Source organism: Mus musculus, chromosome X (assembly GCF_000001635.26).
Source record: "Mus musculus strain C57BL/6J chromosome X, GRCm38.p6 C57BL/6J".
NCBI classification, from domain to species: Eukaryota; Metazoa; Chordata; class Mammalia; order Rodentia; family Muridae; genus Mus; species Mus musculus.
Window position 1 is genome coordinate 24,752,745 of NC_000086.7, and position 22,753 is coordinate 24,775,497.

Consider the following 22,753-nt stretch of genomic DNA (forward strand, 5'->3'; position numbering starts at 1 on the left):
GGGATATCCTCTTAGAGATGAGGAGTGGGGGTGTGGGAGCATGAGACAAGGAGGTATGGGATGTGGAACAATCAGAGGGTGGACAAGGAGGGGGATAAAATCTGGACTTTAAAAAAAGATAATGGAATAAATTTTAAATAATTCACTACATTAGTGTGTGGAATTTCGGTACAAAGGACTATTTGCCACTCACTTATTCCTTTAGATTTTGTTTGGAAGTTAATATAAAGAGGCTCTTACACTTAAACAAGAAAATGATTAAAGATGTTTAAAAATAAAGGAGTTCTATTTTGACTCTGAAGGTATACCTCCTAGTTAACTTTGTAAACACTTCACAGGGGTTAACTTCCTTCTTAGAATCATCAGAATTACAAGGATTAAAGAGCCTTTCAAACTCTGTTTCATAGGAGACAAAAATGTTAGTGAATTTTTTATTTGGTTACAATGTACCAGCAAGGGAGAAATATGTATGCTTCATTAGTCTGAAGATGGGAAAGGAGAAGAGTACTTCAGAGTATGCTTCATAATGTCTCTTCACCATCTACATCAAAAAGCATATCGTAGTTGTTGGTCTCCATGTTCATCAAACCCTAAAACAGAACAGCACTTCTTACTAAACAAACTCCCAAGGATACAAATATGAAAGATTCTGTGCAAATGATGTATAGATGTGCTATGTTTAGTTAAGCAGGATAATTATATTGTTAATAAACTATGAGGTACATCTGAGGTCAAATTCCCAATTTATCATTTCATGTCTTGAATAATTCCTACAAAGTCATTAGGATTTTACAGATAATATCAGTCACTTCAGTAAGAAATAATTCAAAATAGCAAGTAGTTAAACTTTTTGATTCCTAAAACATATTTCGTTTCCTAAGGACATTTTATGGACCATGTGCAACATACCTCCATGGACTTCTCATGCATGTCTTCAATTGCTTCCAGGGTCTGTCTCTGACTGCATTCGGACAGTTTTAATGCTTCTTGTTCTTTTTGATAATTGTTCTACAAATGTAATATGAAAACATTACTGTAACAATTCTGTTCATTTTTGTTGTTACTGCCATGCAGCATGAATGCTAGGCTAACAACCAAGCACTTAATGTATTTCCAATACTAAAATGTTTACGTGAGCAAAAATAATTCCATATGAAAAGTAAAAGGAATAGTTTTCCAAGTGATTAACATTTTAACAACTATTATGACTAAATATACTTATATTTTTAAGTAACATGAAATACAATTATACTACCAGTTGTGGGTTAATAAAACTTTTTTTTATGAGAAATTGTTTGTCATGCTGCAAAGACTGGCCTTAGCCTCTCAAGTATTTAAGTTTATAGGCATGTACCATGTAAACATGAACTTGGTAAAATCCTAGCCCTGGAAGCTTAACTCTAGCTAGTGTTAATGCTTTTACCATATGGTGGCCACCTTTTTCTAACTAGCAGAAGTAATCCCAGGAGGTGGTTCATTACCTCATCTCTGTATCTAGCCCCCACCTAAGGTGTATGTGCCATGTCTTCTACTTTTTCTTCCTTTCTTAAGGATGCCTTATACTTATTCTTTACTAAGTCCAACATCTTCACTTTTCTCAACTATTGTCAAGAGTTTCAGCAATTGTAACTGTTATTTTAAATTCATGACTTTAGCTGGTCGTCAGTGTAATGCCTATAAAACTAACTTTTATAAAGTTTGAGTTAGAATGATCACAAGATCATGAATAGTCTTGATCACTTAAAGATACTCTGCCTCGAAATAAAGTGTAAAAAGATGTCTGGGGACAAAGTTTAGTGGTAGATTTGTTTTCTCTAGGTTCCAATCTCAAGTAACACATGGAAGAAGTAATATAAATTTCTCTTTGTATTCTTTATGTTGGCAGACAACCATGGTAATTTGCATTTAAAAAAATTAAGACAAACCGTTTCCACCTTTTCTCATTGTGCTACTAGATTCCTATTTTGTCCTTTATTCACTGTGATCAGTTTTGTACCTCACATTTCCACTCAAATCATCCTGATTAAGTACAATGACCTGCACTTTGTGAAGTTTCCCTTTAAAAAATGTACACGTGCATACATATGGAGACAAAGGATTAATATTGGGTGTCTTCTTTGGTTGCATCCCACTGTTTGGGAGACAGGGTCTCAGTGAACCTAGAGCTCATCCATTAGGCTACAACTGGTGGCTAGGAAGCTCTGGGAATATTCTTATCTCTGAACTAAATCTGAGTTTGGTGGTTCTAAAATGCTCACCACCACACCAACTTTTATTGTTGTGGTGCTTTGTTTTTAGTTTTGCTAGTTTGTTTTGTTGTTGGTGGTGTTGGTGGTAGTGGTGGTGGTGGAGGTGTGTGCGTGCATGCTTACTCAGGGAATATAAACTCGAGTCTCCATGCCTACAGTGAGAAAGATTACCAAATAAACCATCTTCCAGCCCTGCAAATCTATTTTATTTGGCCAATTAGCAGCATATGACAAAGTTAGTGAACTTTTCTTCCTTAAATGTTTTCCTTAACTCATGGTACTTTTATTTGTACCAATTGTTCTCTTCCCTTACTGGTTCACTCTCACCCCCCACCCCCACCTCATGCAGAATTACAAATATTGAAGTACTCTGGGAGTCTGTCTTTAGACTCCTCATATACATGGATGATTACTCCCCCTTGAAATTTCATCCAGGGTTCAAGGTTTAAAAATTGCCTTCAATTGGAGTATTCATTTACTTTTTATCTTTATTCCCTATCTCTTTCCAGAACTGACTCATAATGGCGGCTTCCTCAATGCCTTCCCAGGCAGGAATGGGTCTCCTGTTCATTTCAAATTGAATACTTCTCAAACTATTAACCAATGAAATAAAAAATAGTTAATATGTTCATCATCTCAGATCTTACTTGGAAACTATGTGATGACTACAGTCATTGGTACAGTAATGGAGAGATGATCTAAAATAGTTTGGTGATATTCTTCCACAGGAATATTCTGCCAGGGCTGTTGAGAAAGGTTGTTTCTATCCACTGTTGTTACTAAATTTGTACTAAGTTTAGGATTGTAAGAACTGATTTGCCAGTTTGAGTTGGCTTTGGATTATTAACAACAGAGTCCAGATGACACCAGTAAGTAAGCTTTCTCTCTCCTTTCAACTGTACCTGAGGCTGACATAGTGTGCTTCCTTTTGTAGAAACTGGTAATCCTCTCTTCATCTTTTAGAAAAAGTCTGCCTCTTGAAAATTTATAATCTGGTCTACCAGAAAATACCTAGTGGTTTTCATTGATATACTATGTGATCATACTTCTCTGCTTTACAATTCAGTAGGACTAGAACAGAACCAAGGATAGATAGATAATGAAACTTAACTTCATTTCATGTGCCCAACACAAGGCTAGTTTCTCCATTCCTATTTGATACTTAGTTATTCTAGGTTAATTATAAAGTTAGTTATGATACCAACCACTGATTTTTCTTGCTCTTCATTGAATTTCTGTATATCCATATCAAACTTCTGCTCACACAATTTGTTGTTGATCTTCTTTCTGTAAAGCACAGTAATAAAAGCAGTCACATTTCATACCAATATGAAAAAGAACACTCAAAACAAAATAAATTGACCATTTCATACTATAAAAAGAAAAACAGCAGTAAAAAAATTTCTAATGGGAAATCATTATAGTTTTTTTCCCTGAAAGATTATCAGAGAAGTCTTCTTTTATGTTTTAGCTTTTCAAAAATTAAAGAAGTTTTAATACATATATATCTTATTTTAGAAAATTAATTGTATTTCAAAGTATTTTTTAATTATTTTCTATCAAATATAATGTCTAATTTATTTTCTTATATTGATTCAGTTAAGACTTAGTGCAAAACATAAGTAAATTAAAATATACATATTGTCTGCATATGTAATTGATTTTTTTCCATATTGTTAAACATAATAAACAACAAATTACACTTCTACGATTTTGTGCAAGACTTCTGTGTTTCCACAATGAATGTAAATCAAATTTTAAAATCTCATTAACAGGTACTTAAAGTAGAAAATAAAAATTTTCACAGATTTCTAAGAATTAGATTTAGTTTCCTTGAAGGCATGAAGTTATAGGGTTAACTGCTTAGAGAAAATCAAAGACACACATTTTTACTAAAAGCTCAGTAATGTTTTTTTTTTTCAACTTCAGCCACATATAATTTTTAAAATGATACAAATGTGACCCTACCAAACTAACTACTCTACCTCTCCCATTTGTTCGTTTGCCAAAGTCATTCTAATTTCTGGTTGCATTTTTTTTTGAAAGAATCTTTGATATAAGTTTCCATGTGTTTTCTCTTTATGTGACTCCAGGTCCAAGGTGTCTGAAATAATCATCTTATATATATATATGGGCAACAGGCACATATGTGGTGCACATATATACCTGTAAGCAAAACACTAATACACAAATATGTCTGAAAAATAGGTATTAAGAACATTGTTTTTTAAGCCATTTAAGACGTTTTGGGTCTATGATCCTAGTCTAGGAAGCTTAGCAGGAGATTTCCAGTGTAAAGGACAACATAGGTTACATAGGAAAATTCCAGCCAGCCTGACATACATAGTGAGACTATATATCAAAGACAAATTATTATCCTCTAAGAAAGCTCATGCAACATTCAATTACATATAATTTAAAATAGATTCTTTGGGATCTGAGTTTCATTCCCTCAATGGTTAGTAAATTTGTCTTTCACTTTCAGTTACATAATTCATTTTATAAAAATCAGTGAGGGGATTGGTGAGATGATTCATCAGTTAAGAGCACTGGTTCCCTTCCAGAGATCTGAGAATGGATTCCCAGCATCCACAAGGTTGCTCACAACCTATAACTCCAGTTCCAGGGAATTCAATGCCTTCATCTGGCCTCCTCAGGTACAAGACATACAAGCTGTGTACATACACACAATCAAGCAAAACAAACATACCCATAAAATAAAATTTAAAAAAAAATAAGTAATAAGGGTTATATTAAAGAATTCATTTTTCCATTGTGTCATATAAAGAAAAGCACAGAGGAGTTTTAGAAAAGAAACTGACTTAATATAAAATTAATACTGGGTCAAAGAAATACTGTTGCATGTACAGAATTTTGTATACATATCACTTAGCTTTGAATACATGGAATGTAGAAAAGTTTACATCATTTTTTTCCTCTAAAAATCCCTTCAATGCAGTTATGAAGATGCCTCAGTAATAAATAGGGTTTACTGTGAAAGGAGGATGTTCGCAAGTTTGATTCTAGTACCCATTTAGAAAACTAACCATGGATGGTTGCTTCTACAATAGCAGCACTGTGGTAGGCAGAGTGAGAAATGCTAGGACTTGCTTGCTGCTTATCTAGCTACATGTTCAGTGAAAGAGCAGGTCTTAAGGGAATAAGGTGGAAAGAAATAGAGCAAAACCCAACATCCTCCTCTGCCCTCCACATGTGTATATATGCAACACAGACACAAATATACGAAAAAATTAAAATTAAGTTTAATTAATGTCACACCTGTTGAAAAAGCACCATTTTCACTTCTGTACCACAGGCAAAAATAAGTCCATGATGCAAAATCAAAAATATTTGCAAGAGTCCATGTCATGAGTAGATCTTGGGTGCTGACCTAGTCCCACAATACCCAGAGTAAGCTCAAATCCCAGGTGCTCTAACACTCCCAGGATCACAGGAATGGCCCCAACATCAGGAGTAACTGAGTCCCTAAGGATCCAGTGACACAGGAACTCCTGCCGTTCCAGTGGCATGGATTCCTTCTGGTCTGAAACTGCACCTGGATCAGACCTGGGGTACTGGCTCTGCACCCACTCTTAAAACACCCAGAGGGAGCACGATTCCCAGGTATTCTGAAATGCTCAAGATCACAGGATCACAGAGGAAGCTCGACTCCAAGGAGATCAGACACACCCAGGAACACTGGAGTTCTGACAGAAGAGCACAGCTGAGGGCACAATATGTTTCCCAACACCCTGTGTATCTGGGACACCCACAAGAACCAGGGAAACAAAATCATCCTCCCGGCCAGAGGCACAGGTTCCTTGCAGTATGCAACTGTGTCTAGAGAAAACCTAGGGCTCTGGCACCCCACCAAATCTTGCAACACCAAGAAAAAGCTTAACCCCCAGGAGCTCTGACACAGCAGGATCTCAGGAGATTGGTCACACCAGGATTTCAAGATCCAAGAGGCAGCATGACTTCCAGGAGCTCAGACACACCCAAAATATCAGGATCCCAGGATCCCAAGATCTCAGAGATAGCTGGACTCCTATGAGTTCTGACACAACTAGGATTACAGGAGGGACAGGCTCCAGACAGAGACAGCAAGGGAAGGTAGCACCAAAGAAAATGAGATGGCACGAGGTAAGTGCAAGAATATAAGCAATAGCAACCAAGACTAGTCGGCGTCATCAGAAACCAGTTTGGCCACCAGAGCAAGTCTTGAATACCCCAACACATTGGAAAAGAAAGATTCAGATTCAAAATCACATCTCATGATGATGATAGAGGTCTTTAAGAACAAAAATAGTTCCATTAAAGAAATACAGGAAAACAGCTAGAAGTCCTTAAAGAGGAAACACAAAAATCCCTTAAAGAGTTAAAGAAAAAACAATCAAACAGGTAAAGGAATTGAACAAATACCATCTAGATCTAAAAATGGAAATACAGAATAAAAACTCACAAAGAGAGATGAACCTGGAGAAAGAAAACCAAGGAGACATAGATGCAAGCATCTCCAACAGAATACAAGAGATAGAATAGAGAATCTCAGGTACAGAAGATACCATAGAAAACATTGACACAACAGTGAAAGAAAATGCAAAATGCAAAAATCTCCTAACCCTAAACATCCAGGAAATCCAGGACACAATGAGAAGACAAAACCTAAGGAAAATAGGTATAGAAGAGAGAGAAGATTCCCAAGTCAAAGGGCCAGCAAATACCTTCAACAAAATTATAGAAGAAAACTTCCCAAACCTAAAGAAAGATGCACATAAACATACAAGAAGCCTACAGAACTCCAAATAAACTGGACCAGAAAAGAAATTCCTGCTGACACATAATAATCAGAACAACAAATGCACTAAAGATAAAATATTAAAAGCAGTAAGGGAAAAAAGTCAAATAACATAAAAAGGCAGACCTGTTAGAAATACACCAGACTTCTCACCAGAGACTATAAAAGCCAGAAGATTCTGGACAGATGTTATATAGACCCTGAGAGAACACAAAAGCCAGCCCAGGCTACTATACCCAGCAAAACTATCAATTACCGTAGATGGAGAAACCAAAGTATTCCATGATAAAATCAAATTCACACAATATCTTTCCACGAATCCAAACCTTCAAAAAATCGATGGAAAACTACAACACAAGGAGGGAAACACTACACCATACAAAAATCAAGAAAGAAATCTTCTTTCAACAAACCCCAAAGAAGATAGCAATATAAACATAATTCCACCTCAAACAACAAAAGTAACAAGAAACAACTAACAGTCACTGGTCTTTAATATTTCTTCATAGCAATGGACTCAATTCCCCAATAAAAGACATAGAGTAATAGACTGAATACATAAACAGAACCCAGGATTTTGCTGCATACAGGAAACACTCCTTAGTGACAAAGACAGACACTACCTCAGAGGAAAAGTCTGGAAAAAACTTTGCAAGCAAATATTTCCAGGAAACAACATGGAATAGCCATTCTACTATGGAATAAAATCAACTTACAACCAAAACGTTTTTGTTATTGTTTTTTTTATTGTTTTTTTTGTTATTGTTTTTTTTTGTTTTTGTTTTTGTTTTTTAAAGATAAGGACTGTCACTATACTTGTCAAAGGGTGAATCAACAAAGATGAACTCACAATTCTGAACATCCATGCTCCAAATGCAAGGGCAACCAAATTCATAAATGAAACTTTACTAAAGCTCAAAGTATATATTGTACCCTACATAATAATAGTGGGAAACTTCAACACCCCACTCTCAGCAACGGACAGATCCTGGAAACAATAACAAAACAGAGACACTGTGAAACTAACAGAAGTTATGAAACAAATGGTTTTAACAGATATCTATATCTATAGATATCATAGAACATTTTATCATAAAACAAAAGAATGTGCCTTCTTCTCAACACCTCATGATGCCTTCTCCAATACTGACCATATAATGCGTCACAAAACAGGCTTCAACAGATATAAAATATTTAAATAATCCCATGCATCCTATCAAGTCACTACGGACTAAGGCTTATCTTCAATAATAATATAAATAAGCCAGGCATGGGGGCACATGCCTTTAATCCCAGCACTCGGGACACTGAGGCAGGTGGATTTCTGAGTTCAAGGCCAGCCTGGTCTACAAAGTGAGTTCCAGGACAGCCAGGGATACACAGAAAAACCCTGTCTTAACCCCGCAAATAATAATAATAATAATAATAATAATAATAATAATAATAATAATAATAATATTAATAACAATAACAACAACAACAACAACAATAATGATATAAATAATACAAAACCCATATATATACACGTGGTAGTTGAACAACAGTCTAATCAACGATAACTCGGTCATGGAAGAAATTAAAGACTTTTAGAGTTTAATGAAAATGAAGCTACAACATATCCAAACTTATGGGACACAATGAAAGCATTCCTAAGAGAAAAACTAATAGCTCTGAGTGCCTCCAAAAAAGAAACTGGAGAGAACATACACTAGCAGCCTGGCAGCACAGTTAAAAGCTCTAGAACAAAAGGAAGCAAATTCACCCAAGAGGAGTAGAAGGCAGGAAATAATCAAACTCAGGGTTGAAATCAAACAAGTGGAAACAAAAAGAACTATACAAAGAATCAACCAAACCAGGAGCTGGTTCTTTGAGAAAATCAACAAAATAGATAAACCCTTAGGCAGACTAAAGAGAGGGTACAGAGTCAGTATCCAAATTAACAAAACCAGAAATGAAAAGAGAGTCATAACAACAAAATCTTAGGAAAACCGCCCCCCCAAAAAAAATTATCAGATCCTACTATAAGAGCCTATACTTAACAAAACTGGAAAATTTGGATGAAATGGACAACTGTCTAGACAGATATCAGGTACCAATTTAAATCAGGATCAAATAGACCCTGTAAACACTCCTATAACCCCTAAAGAAATAGAAGCAGTCATTAATAGGCTCCCAACCCCCTCACAAAAAATAAAAGCCCAGGATCAGATGAGTTAATACAGAATTCTATCAGACCTTCAAGGAAGACCTAATACCAATACTCTTCAAACTTTTATGCAAAATCAAAAGAGAAGGAACACTATTCAATTTTCTATGAAGCCACAATTACAGTTATACCCAAAACATACAAAAACCCAAATGAAGAAAGGAAACTTGAGACCAGTTTCACTTATGAATATTGATGCAAAAATACTCAATAAAATTCTGGTAAACCCAATCAAAGAACACGTTAAAATGATCATCCTTCATGATCAAATGTTCTTCATCCCAGGGATACAGGGATGGTTCAATATATGGAAATCCATCAGCGTAATCCACTATGTAAAAAATCTTGAGGAAAAAAAAACAGTATTATCTCATTAGATGCTGAGAAATCATTTGCAAAAATTCAATAACTCTTCATGATAAAATTCTTGGAAAGATCAAGAAGTCAAGGCCCATACCTAAACATAATAAAAGCAATATAGAGCAAATCAGTATCCAAAATCAAAATAAATGGAGAGAAACTTGATGCAATCCCACTAATATCAGACAAGACAAGACCACTCTCTTCCTACCTATTCACAGTAGTATATAATATAGTAGTATTTTATAGTACTAGAAGTACTTTCCATAGCAACTATATAACAAAAAGAGGTCAAAGGGATAAAAATTGGAAAGGAAGAATTCAAAATATCACTATTTGCAGATGATATGATAGTATATGTAAGTGACCCCCAAAATTTCAACAGAGAACTCCTAAACCTGATAAACAAATTCAGCAAAGTGGTTGGATATAAAATTAACTGAAGCAAATCAGTAGCTTTCCTCTACTCAAAGGATAAACAGGCTGAAAAAGAAATTATGGATACAACACCCTTCACAATAGTCACAAATTATAATACCTTGCTGTGACTCGAACCAAGCAAGCGAAAGATCTGTATGATAAGAACTTCAAGTCTCTGAAGAAAGAAATTGAAAATCTCAAAAGATGGAAAGATCTCCCATGCTCATAGATTGGCACAATTAATTTAGTAAAAATGGCCATCTTGCCAAAAGCAATCAACAGATTCAATGCAATCTCCATCAAAATTTAAACTCAATTCTTCATAGAGATAGAAAGAGCAATTTGAAAAATCATTTGGAATAATAGAAATCCAGTATATCAAAAAACTATTCTCAACAATAAAAGAACTTCAGGGGGAATCATTCCCGAACTCAAGCTGTATTATAGAGAAATAATGATAAAAATGTATGGTAATGGTACAGATACAATTACTTCATGAAATTCACAGACAAAAGGATGGATCTAAAATATATAATCCTGTGTGAGGTAACCCAATCCCAAAAGTACAAACATGGTATGCACTCACTGATAAGTGGATATTAGTCTAAAAGCTCAGAATACCCAAAATGTAATTCACAGACCACATGAAGCTCAAGAAGAAGGAAGACAAAAGTGTGGGTGTTTCAGTCCTTCTTAGAATGGGGAACAAAATATTCCTGGGACGAAACATGGAGATAAAGTACAGAGCAGAGACTGAAGGAATGACCATCTAGAGTCTGCCCAAACTGTGTATCCATCCCATATGCAGACACCAAACCCAGTCACGATTGTGGATGCCAACAAGTGCTTGCTGACAGGAGCCTAATATGACTTTCTCCTGAGAGGCTCTGACAGAGCTTGGCAAGAACAGAGGCTGATGCTCACAGCCAACCATCAGACTGATCATAGGGTTACCAGTGGAGGAGTTAGAGGAAGGACTGAAGGATTTGAAGGGGTTTGCAACCTTATAGGAAGAACAACAATATGAACGAACCAGACCTCCCAGAGCACCCAGGGACTAAGCCATCAACAAAAGAGGGGGTCCCATGGCTCCAGTGCATATATAGCAGAGGATGGCCTTGTCACACATCAGTGGGAGGAGAGGTCCTTGGCCCTGTGAAGTTTCAATGCCCCAGTGTAGGCAAATGCCAGGGTGGGGAAGTGGGATTGGGTGGGTGGGGGAACAACCTCATGGAAGCACAGGGAGGGATAATGGAATAGGGAGTTTCTGGGGTGAAACCAGGAAAGGGCTATTATTTGAAATGTAAATAAAGATAATATCGAATAATAAATAAATTGAATTAAAATAAAAATATTCACAAAATACTACATATAAATAAGTCATTAAGATGTCATATAGTATATTAATCAATATTATCTAATATATAAATTATGTTAATACTATATAGTTTTAAACAAATTACAAATCCAAAAATGTACCTTCAAAATTTCCCAGTATATTTTATACTGGAGATCTGTGAAGTAATTAAAGGTTAAAAAGTAAGGATGCTGGGGATACTGTTTGATTGCTCAGCTTTTGTCCTACAAGCAGGACGATGAGAGTTTGACCCACAACATTACACCCTCCAAGAAAACCATTCAAATTAAGGATTAATCTTACAGAAATATTGTTTATAGTATATATCATATTTCAATTATTAATATACATTACTTGCTATACAATCAATTAAACTTTTCTGGAAGTACTTACACTAAGAAGGAAATAGTAAGTTTGAACATATTACCGTGTATCTCCAACTACTTCTTCAGGATTTGCATTCCCATCATCATGAGTTACTGGATTCTGTACTGGGTTCGTAATAAAACAAGATATTAAAACAATTATGTTATTTTGAAAATTTCAATGAAATACTTTGTGATCATTCAGGCATAGTGCCAACATTAGGTTTTAAAGCAGATCTATTATTTGCTTAGAAGTTAAACAAAATCAAGTAATGTCTAATTGTCATCTAAAAATATGTTTTAAGCTATTTATTTATATGTTGTGATTAAAGACAAGAGATACAATATGAGATTTTTTATCTCCTTTACAAGCCTAAGAAGAACAACTGAGAAAAAAAGGAAGTGTAACATCAATGCCCATCATTAAATATCTGGTACCTTCCATAAGGTCCAATTCTGAAGCATTCCTAACTTGCTGTTCACCACTTAACAAATTCCAGTTTTCCATTGGTGTCTCTACAGAACGTGCAAAACGCTGCCATTCCTCTGAGAAACTTACGTTTTCTGATTTAAAATAAAAAAGAAATTTTCTCAAGCCATTTGAATAAAAAATCACATAAACTAATAAAATTGAAATATAAAATAACATTAAGGAATGATTTTTACAAAAACAGCACTTCATAATTGCATGAAGGGTTTAAAGATAAAACCATATTTCTATTACCCTCTGATTTAATACTAAAGACATTAGTATTTAAACATGGAACACAATTCTTGGCTTCAAAGATAGCCATTAATAACCTTAACTTTAATATGTACACATTTTTAAAAAGAATTATTTAAGTTGAATAAAGTATCTTGGTCTTCCTTACTATAAAAGAATAGAGGTTTGTTATTTTTTAGTTTAAAACTCTCTCTCTCTCTCTCTCTCTCTCTCTCTCTCTCTCTCTCTCTCTCTCTCTCTCTCTCTTTCTCTCTTACACACACACACACACACAGACACACACACTATGATGGCTTTAACTGTGACTTCAAGTGGGTTTATATCTAAACATAGGAGGATCTGCATGTTGGTCCCATTCCTGCAAGGTTTTTGATAAGTTAGAGCAAATGTGTCTGCATCTCAATCTCCAAATAAAATCATAGTTGCTATTATCACAACCAAGCTCCTCAATCTTTTTCATTGAAATACAAATCTAAATTATAAAGTTCTGGCTGGCTGGACATATATTTCACTGCTACAGCAAGAAGCTCTGGGTTCAATCTTCAACTATGAAAAACCCCCACAAATTTTAAAAGTAAAAAATAAAACAAGCATGTTTCCTCAGGTCCCAGTACATTTGTAAGGCTGAGGACTTCAGTTTCAAGGCCAGTTCAAGCTGCACATGAGGTTTCAGACACTCCTGAGATACAGAGTTAGAGCTTACTTCCCTAAACCAAAACAACACATAAATAAACACAGCCTGGCCTGAAGTATGTCTGAAGTTCCAGCACTTCAGAGGCTGAGAGGAGCCTCGGGATTTTGAGGCCGTTTGGATCCTATATATACAAATTTCGGCAATCTGGCCTTTCAACACCAGGTAGAAGAAAATGAAGACTCGTCTTCAGTTTGTTTTTAATGAATTTCTGTCGGGTAGCAGCAGCACAGAAAAGGTTCTAGTCTGTTTCTGCCACTAACTGACCTCCAGTTTACTCACACTTCACATCCCCAGGCCCAAGGAAGACTTTCGGGGTCTCCAATTCCCTGGCCTTCCTGCTTTCTGCTAGATGCTAGGCTTTTCAAACTCCTGCCCTTAGTGAAGTTCTCCGTTTTTCACCGCAGAGGTCTAAGTGGGTAAAGTCGATTGTGAACCCAGCAGCAGTGCTATCCGGAGTCCAGGGAGGGTCACCTCCTCTCCTTACTCTGGAAGTAACACCTCCGCCCCGCCACATTCACCCCACCCGGACCCCCACCTGAACCATTATTAACCATCTTTTAACAGGTCACTGACTACCTCCACAGAGACTTCCCCCTACCATGCTTCCTCAAGAAACTTCCCTTCCTCAAGAACTCAGCTTCGTGGCCACCACAAAGCATACTGGGTAACAGGGTTTGGGCAGCTGTAAAACAATCTCAGCCAAGCCCCTTGCTGACTGGCCGTGTTTGCACATGCTTACAAAAGTGAGAGAGGCTCTATCAGTCATCTGTCATCCAAGCAGCAAAAAAGAGGTAGTATTTTAGCTGCCACTACTACCCAGAAGCTTTCCATTTTCCAAGTTTGCAATACTAACTTGAAAGTTAAAATAAAATGAACCCCAAAGAAGACTCTCCTACTTTGTTTCAGTTGAAGGGGCTGTTATGTGTATTTCGGATTTGTTTTATTTATTTAACTAACGTGCTTTTGCATGTTTGTATTTGTTCAACATGCATGTCTGGTGCTCATAGAAACTAGAATAGGATGCCAATTCCCCTGGATCTAGAATTACAAATGGTTGTGAGCCATTATATGGGTCCTAGGAACTAAACCTTGGTTTTCGTGCAACAAGTGGTCTTAATTTGAAAGCTATCTTTCCATCCCTGTCCTGTGTGTGTTGTAAGGTATGCTGGATCATTTCTCTCGATAGTTGTTTATTTTTAATATACAGTGGAGATTATAGATATATGACACTTTCCTAATATTGTCTATTTCCAGAAAAAGAAAAAAAAACATAATTTTAAAGGATTCTGTAAATCATAAAAAGAGATTCAGCAAAAATGATGTGTATACATTTCAGTATATGTGTGCAGAAGAAGGCTGTATTCTCAATCATATTCCAACTTACATTTTTTGTTTGTTTTTTTTCCAGACAGGGTTTCTCTGTATAGCCCTGGTTGTCCTGGAACTCAACCTGTAGACCAGGGTTGCCTCAAACATAGAAATCCCCCTGCTTCTGCCTCCCAAACGCTGGGATTAAAGGCATGCGCCACCACTGCCTGATCCAACTTAAATCTTCAGAGACAGGGTCTCTCTGAATCTGCAGCTCACCAACGTCACTAGCCCACCAACGTCACTAGCCTGGCTAGCCAGCTAGCTATCTCTACTTACTGAGCACTGGACTGCAGCCTGCATTTTTAAAGTGGATTCTAGGCCCCCACCTTAAGTCCATATATTTTCAAGGAAAGCACTTTACCAAGTGAGCCATAATTCTAGCCCCTCTGCAAGGTTTGTTATGTTGCTGTAGCCACTGTCTTTTTTTTTTTGGGGGGGGGTGTATTTCTCTAATCATGCCTAAATTTAGGTTCCTAAAATGCTTAATGCTGGTTTTGTTTGTTTCCTTATAATAGCCAATTGCATTTCTTGCTCACTTTACAGTTAATTGGGCAAACTGGAAAAACTAACATTTCATTTGCGAGGCTTATTGCTGTGTTTTATTTGTTTGGTAGGTGTTTTGTTAATTTCATCTGTTGGTTGGGTTTTGTTTTGTTTTGTTTTTTCACCACTGAAGATGAAACTCATAGCTTTTTCATGGTGCTGTACCACTGAGGTACACCTTCAGCTAATCTTTGTTTCTGAATGTTGGGTGAGTAGTCATCTGTATGTGTTTTAAAGAAAACTACAATTACTGTGAAACCTAAAATTATCCTCTTATGCTGTAGGGTTTATAGAGATCTGATGCCATCTTATATCCTCTTCAAACAACAGGCAAATATCTCCAAAAACACCTACCTCCAGATTTATCCAACATACTGTCATGTTCATCTCTGTGAAGAAAGGACAATAAAATTTTAAAGCTAGAAATATAGTGGACTGGTAGAGCATTTGCCTAGCACACACAAAACTTTACACAGGAACTTCTTTTAATTATTTAGAATAAATATATAATGTTTGGTTTGGAACAAATGTCATATGCATATAAAATACATGGCAGACAACCAAAGTGAACCTGAATTATTTACTTTTAACAATTCATACATTTACACCCCACAGTAGTTTATTCATAACTCTCCCACACTTGCTGAGACCCTTCTTCTTCCCAGATGGTCCCCCTCTTATTTTTATTATGTTTCTCCTTTTGTTTGTGTGTATATCTGGGAAGATCCCATGCAGGTGGGTATATTGTCCTAGTTGCTATGTGTTTGTGATGACAAGGAGTTAAGGACCCCAAGCTGGGCTTGAACTCAATATATAGCTTCATCTGACCATGAATTGTTGATTTTCCTGAATCTACTCCTCCAGTGAAGGGATCACAAACACTAATTTTGAAGTACTCTATTGAACTGGGAAAAATTGAAAATATTACCTTATATCTTCATCTGCTTCTACGTGAGGTGGCATATTCTCATGTTTGCCAAATGCTGGCCTCTTTACTATATTGACAATAGAAAATGGAAACATTTGAAAGTATGTATATAAGTAATAGTTAATAAAGTATTTTCAATTTGCATTTCTCTGGAAAAACTGCCCACGTGAGTTTTTCAAACAGCTTTTATAAATGAAATAATTACATCAAGGATATTGAGGATACAAGGAGAAAACAAAACTTAAGGATAATAGGTATAGGTGAGAGGTAAGATTTCAGACTTAAAGGGCCAGTGAATATCTTCAACAAAATTATAGAAGAAAACTTCCCTAACCTAAAGAAAGAGATGCCCATGAACATAAAAGAAGCCTACAGATCCCCAAATACTTTAGACCACAAAAGACATTCCTGCCATCACATAATAATCAAAACACCAAATGCACACAAAAAAGAGAATATTAAAAGCAGTAAGGGAAAACAGTTCAAGTAACATATAAAGGCAGACCTATCAGAATTTCACCTAACTTCTCGCCAGAGACTATGAAAGCCAGACGATCCAGGACAGTTGACATACAGACCCTAAGAGAGCACAAATGCCAGCCAAGGCTACTATACACAGTAAAACTCTTTTACCATAGATGGCGAAACCAAGGTATTCTATGACAAAACCAAAATTACACAATATCTTCCAACAAATCCAGCCCTTCAAAGGATAATGAAGGGAAAACACCAAAACAAGGAGGGAAATTACCTTCTAGAAAAAGCAAGAAAGTAATTTTGCAGCAAACCTAAAAGAAGATGGCCACATGAACAAAATTCCATTTCTAAAAACAAATATAACAGGAACCAACAACGACTTTTTCTTAATATCTCTTAATATCAGTGGACTCAAACACACACACACAAAAAAAAAAAAAAAAAAAAAAAAAAAACAACAAAGGAACTATAAAAAGAATCAACCAAACCAGGAGCTGGTTGTTTGAGAAAATCAACATGTTAGGTAAACCCTTAGCCAGACTCCCTAAAGGGCACAGGGACAGCATCCTAATTAACAAAACCAGAAATGAAAAGGGAGACATAACAACAGAAACTTAGGAAATCCAAAAAATCATCAGATCCTACTACAAAAACCTATACTCAACAAAACTGGAAAATCTGGATGAAATGGACACTTTTCTAGACAGATATCAGGTACCAAATATAATTCAGGATCAGATAAACCATAAAAATACTCCCATAACCCCTAAAGAAATAGAAGCAGTCATTAATAGTCTCCCAAACAAAAAAGCCCAGGATCTGATGGGTTTAGTACAGAATTCTATCAGATCTTCATGAAGACCTAATACCAATACTCTTCAAACCATTATGCAAAATCTAAAGAGAAGGAACATTATTCAATTTGTTCTATGAAGCCAGAATTACAATTATACTCAAACCATACAAAGACCCAATGAAGAAAGGAAACTTCAGACCAATTTCCCTTATGAAAATTGATGCAAAAATATTCAATAAAAGCCTTGCAAACTGAATCCAAGAATACATAAAAATGATCATCCATCATGATCAAGTACACTTGATCCCTGTGATGAGGGATGGTTTAATATACAGAAATCCATCAACTTAATCCACTATAGAACCAAACTCAAAGACAAAAATCACATGATCATTTCATTAGATGCTTAGAAAACATTTGACAAAATACAGAACCCATTCATAGTAAAAGTCCAGGATAGATCAGGAATTCAAAGCCTATACCTAAACATAATAAAAGCAGTAGACAGCAAACCAGTAGCCAACATCAAACTAAATGGTGAGAAACTGGAGGCAATCCCGCTAAAATCAGGGACTAAACAAGGCTGCCCACTTTCTCCCTACCTATTCAACATAGTACTTGAAGTCCTAGTCAGAGCAATTAGACAAAAAAAAGAGAACAAATGAATACAAATTGGAAAGGAAGAAGGCAAAATCTCACTATTTCCAGAAGATATGATAGTATATATAAGTGACCCCAAAAATTACACCAGAGAAATCCTAAATCTGATACACAGCTTCAGTGCAGTAGCTGAATACAAAATTAACTCAAACATATCAGTGGCCTTTCTCTACAAAAAGAATAAACAGGATGAAATAGAAATTAGGGAAACAACACCCTTTACAATAGTCACAAATAATATAAAATACGTTGGTGTGACTCTAACTGAGTAAGTGAAAGAAGGATCTGTATGATAAAAATTTCAAGTCTCTGAAGAAAAATCAAAGAAAATCTCAGAAGTTGGAAAGATTTCCCATGCTCATTGATTGGCAGGATTAATGTAGTAAAAATGGCTATCTTGCCGAAAGCAATGTAAAGATTTAATGCAATCCCCACGAAAATTCCAACACAATTCTTAACTGAGTTAGAAAGGGCTATTTGCAAATTCATCTGGAATAAGAACAAAACCTAGGATACAAAAACTATTCTCAACAATAAAAGAATCACTCCTGGAACCACTGTGCCTGATCTCAAGCTTTACTATAGAGCAATTGTGATAAAAACTGCATGGTACAGGTATACTGATAGACAGGTAGATAAATGGAATAGAACTGAAGACACAGACATGAACCCACACACCTATTGTCACTTGATCATTGACAAAGGAGCAAAAACCATCCAGTGGGAAAAAAGACAACATTTTCAACAAATGGTTCTGGCTCAATTGGCAGTTAGCATGTAAAAGAATGCAAATTGATCTATTTTCATCTCATTGTACAATGCTCAAGTCTAGGTAGATCAAGGAACTCCACATAAAACCAGAGACACTGAAACTTATAGAGGAGGAAGTGGGGAAGAGCCTTGAAGACATGGGCACCGGAGAAAAATTCCTGAACAGAACAGCAATGGCTTGTGCTGTAAGATTAAGAATAGACAAATGTGACCTTATAAAATTGCAAAGCTTCTATAAGTCAAAGGACACTGTCAATAGGACAAGACAGCAACCAATAGATGGGAAAAAATCTTTACCAATCCTAAATCAGATGGGGACTAATATCCAATATATATAAAGAGCTCAAGAATCTGGACTCCAGAAAATCAAATAACCCCATTAAAAAATGGGGACAGAGATAAACAAAGAATTCTCAACTAAGGAAAACCGAATGGCTGAGAAGCACCTAAAAAATGTTCATCATCCTTAATTATCAGGGAAGTGCATGTCAAAATAAACCTGAGATTCCACCTCATACCAGTCAGAATGGCTCAGATCTAAAACTCAGATGACAGCAGATGCTGGCGAGAATGTGGTGAAATAGGAGCACTCCTCCATTGCTGGTGAGATTGCAAGCTGGTAAAACCACTCTGGAAGTCAGTCGGTTGTTTCCTCAGAAAATTGGACATATTTCTACTGGAAGATCCAGCAATACTCCTCCTGGGCATATTCTCAGAAGATATTCCAACTTGTAATAATGACATGCTTCACTATGTTCATAGCATCCTTATTTATAATAGCAAGAAGCTGAAAACAACCCAGATGTCCCTCTTCAGTGGAATGGATACAGAAAATGTGGTACATTTACATAATGAAATACTACACAGCTATTAAAAACAATGAATTCATGAAATTCTTAGACAAATGGATGGATCTGGATGATATCTTCCTAAGGGAGATAACCCAATCACAAAAGAACACACATGATATGCATTCACTGATAAGTGGATATTATCCCAGAAGCTCAGAATAACCAAGATACAATCTGCAAAACCCATGAAACTCAAGAAGAAGGAAGACCAAAGTGTGGATACGTCATTCCTTCTTAGAATGGGAAACAAAATGCCCATGGAAGGAGTTATAGAGAGAAAGTTTGCAGCTGAGACTGAATGAATCCTGAGACTGCCTCACTCAGGGATCAATCCAATAAATAACCAACAAACCCAGACACTATGGCAGATGCCAACAAGAGCTTGGGGACAGGAGACTGATATAGCTGTCTCCTGAGAGGATCTGTCAGTGCCTGACAAATACAGAAGTGAATGCTCACAGACATCCATTGTACTGAGCACAGGGTCCCCAATGATGGAGCTAGAGAAAGTACCCAAGGAGCATAAGGGGTTTGCAGCCCCATAGGAGGATGAACAATATGAACTAACCAGTACCCCCAGAGTTCCCTGGGACTAAAGCACCAATCAAATAAAACAGATGGTGGGACTTATGGCTCCAGCTGCATATGTAGGAGAGGATGGCCTAGTATGTCATCAACGGGAGGAGAGAACCTTGGTACTGTAAAGGTCCTATGCCCCAGTATTAAGGAATGCCTGGGCCAGGAATTGGGGGTGGGTGTTTTGGGGGCAGGGGGAGAGGTTAGAGGAGAGGGGATTTGCAGAGGGGAAATAGAAAAGGGGATAATATTTGAAATGTAAATAAATAAAATATACAATAGAAAAAGGAATGAAATAATTTATTTGCAGGTATTATGAAGTAAATTTATGTTTTCCTAACATATAGGAACAACGTTCATGTCTTTTTCTGGGGTAAAATCATAGCAAGTTATCGTTTCTCAACATATTATGTCTACAGTGCCAAGAGTAGGTATATGCACTGCTAAAACTCGGGTATAGGAATATATAGATATAGGTAAAATTAGAAATGAAGTATATGAAAACTTAGAAAAGACTTCTTCCATTGCAGGTGAGTTGGGAAAGGTCTAATGAACTTCAGGAAACAATCAATACTGAAGACTGGATACCTTCAGAATGAGCCTGCTCTTCTTCTTCATCTGAATCAAAGTCAAGAAGTAATAAGTAACCATCCTTTGGTATCACCCACAGTTTCTTAATAGACATTTTTCTCTTAAGTGCTCAGTTGTCTTCTTAGTTAAAAAATAAAAATAAAAAGGAAAAAAGAAAAAAATGTAGTTATCTAAATCCAAAGGTATCATTTAAATAGTTAAAAATGTCAAAAAGTCAAATAATTATATAATTATCTTAGCTCATTGAAAGATTGTTTCTTTTGTTTTTTAACACTTATATTTTTAATAATTTGTCTTTATCAGAGAGTTTTGCATACATATTCAATAAGGTCACACGTGTACATGTGTGTGTGTGTATGTGTATATGTATGTGTATATGTATACACACACACACACACACACACACACACATACACACACATACACACATATATATATGTGCTTCCCCTTACAATTTCCTTCATGTATCCCATTTATCATGTCCCTCTCCCTCCCAACTTTGTTTTAAAATCTTCTTTAACTTACTTATTTTAAATCCTTCTTTAGAACCCAAGTTAACAATCTGCCATTTCTCAGTTTAAAAAAGGCAAAAACAGGCCAGCCTTTAATACGTGAGTCCTCCCTTTCTCACCAAAAATGATGAGCAAAATGTGTTTGCATTTAAACTTTGAGGCATCTGAATTTTGGTCCTATCTCCCAAAGATTCTTTTTAAACAAAACATCAGCAATTCCGATTTTCAGTATATCTCAGTTTTAAAGTAAATTCATAGTACTATCCAGAAAGATGATGAACATAGTAACTATATATTCATGTCAAGAAGACCCAAATGCTCAGTCTACAACAAATACTCACCACCACTACCCACACAGAAAATCCTTATATTGGAGAAATTTGGGATTGGGGGAAGCCGAGGATTTCAAACATCTGAAGATTGTAAGTTAAAGGCCAGCCCAAGCCAGACCAGTCTGAGCTACAAAGGAAGATCCCATCCTACAGAACTAAAACTGAGAGAAAAAGCTGAACTTGGTGGTCCAAGTCTTTAATCCCAATACATGGGCGATTAGACAGGAGGATCCCTGTTCAGAATCCTTCCCAGATTACTTATTAATCTCTTGTAATGTCTCCTCTTCTTCTTTTCATTCATTCTTCCTACGTCACTCCCCTCTCTGCAATGTCCATACAGTCTATACCAAAGGAACACACCGTAGAGAAGACAATGAAGAGGGAGGAATCCTCAGTGTGTTTTAATTGGATCCCGGACAGCACACAGGGCAAGCGCCAAGTTGGACCCTAAGGCTCCTTACAGCACACAGGACAAGCGCCAAGGCTCCTCACTCACAGCCCCATGCTCCCCCGACCCACAATCCTGCAGCCAGCTCTCTGATCCTATCCCAAGGCCCTATGATAGTGTCCTCCAAGGGTTCACAATCTTCTAAGGCCCTGACCTGTTCAATCCTCTGCCATGAATATGGTCCTCCACCTTCAGTTAACAATCAGAAGCCATAGGAAATGGCGATCATGAGGCATTTCCTCACCTAGTGGCCACCTGGGCCTGATATGCCCCACCCTGTCATACCTCGGTTAACTGTCCAACAACCCTGAGCAGAGCCGATTATCACTTAAAGGTTATCTCAGAGGTGAACACATTCACAACTGCACCCTTCCGTGCTCAACTCCTCAATGGTAAAAAACCATTGTCAGCAGAGATGCCTGGACTGAGGATTCTGAGGACCCTTTGTGATGCAAGCTGGAGAAATCAGGTCTGTGCTGATTGGCTGAATATATCCTGCTCGTGCTTACATGGAGTACCAGGCACCATCGCTTCAAAGGGAGTTTTCAGAAGGTGGGAATGAGCTACTACTGGCTTTAAGACAATTTCTAGGTTTATAAGCCCTTACATACTTGAAAAACTTGAACAAATGTGAAACATATGAAACACTGCAAACGGCACTACTTTATTTCAACAGTAGAGGCTCTTGCATGCCATTTTGGTTTGTATTTATTCATGTGCGTAA

The 22,753-nt window shown here is 36.6% G+C and overlaps 1 protein-coding gene across 1 annotated transcript; it reads right to left on the reverse strand.

Annotated features, from left to right (window-relative positions):
• Positions 1-417: 417 nt before the first annotated feature.
• Positions 418-22,420, reverse strand: Gm5935 (predicted gene 5935). The gene is made up of 9 exons (NM_001081657.1): positions 22,315-22,420; positions 20,735-20,857; positions 16,016-16,082; positions 15,442-15,476; positions 12,194-12,319; positions 11,818-11,881; positions 3,455-3,536; positions 910-1,008; positions 418-590 (listed from the first exon to the last, which is right to left on the reverse strand). Exons 2-9 carry the CDS (start codon positions 20,829-20,831, stop codon positions 522-524), a joined length of 639 nt encoding a protein of 212 aa, NP_001075126.1. The 5' UTR covers positions 20,832-20,857; positions 22,315-22,420; the 3' UTR covers positions 418-521.
• Positions 22,421-22,753: the final 333 nt, after the last annotated feature.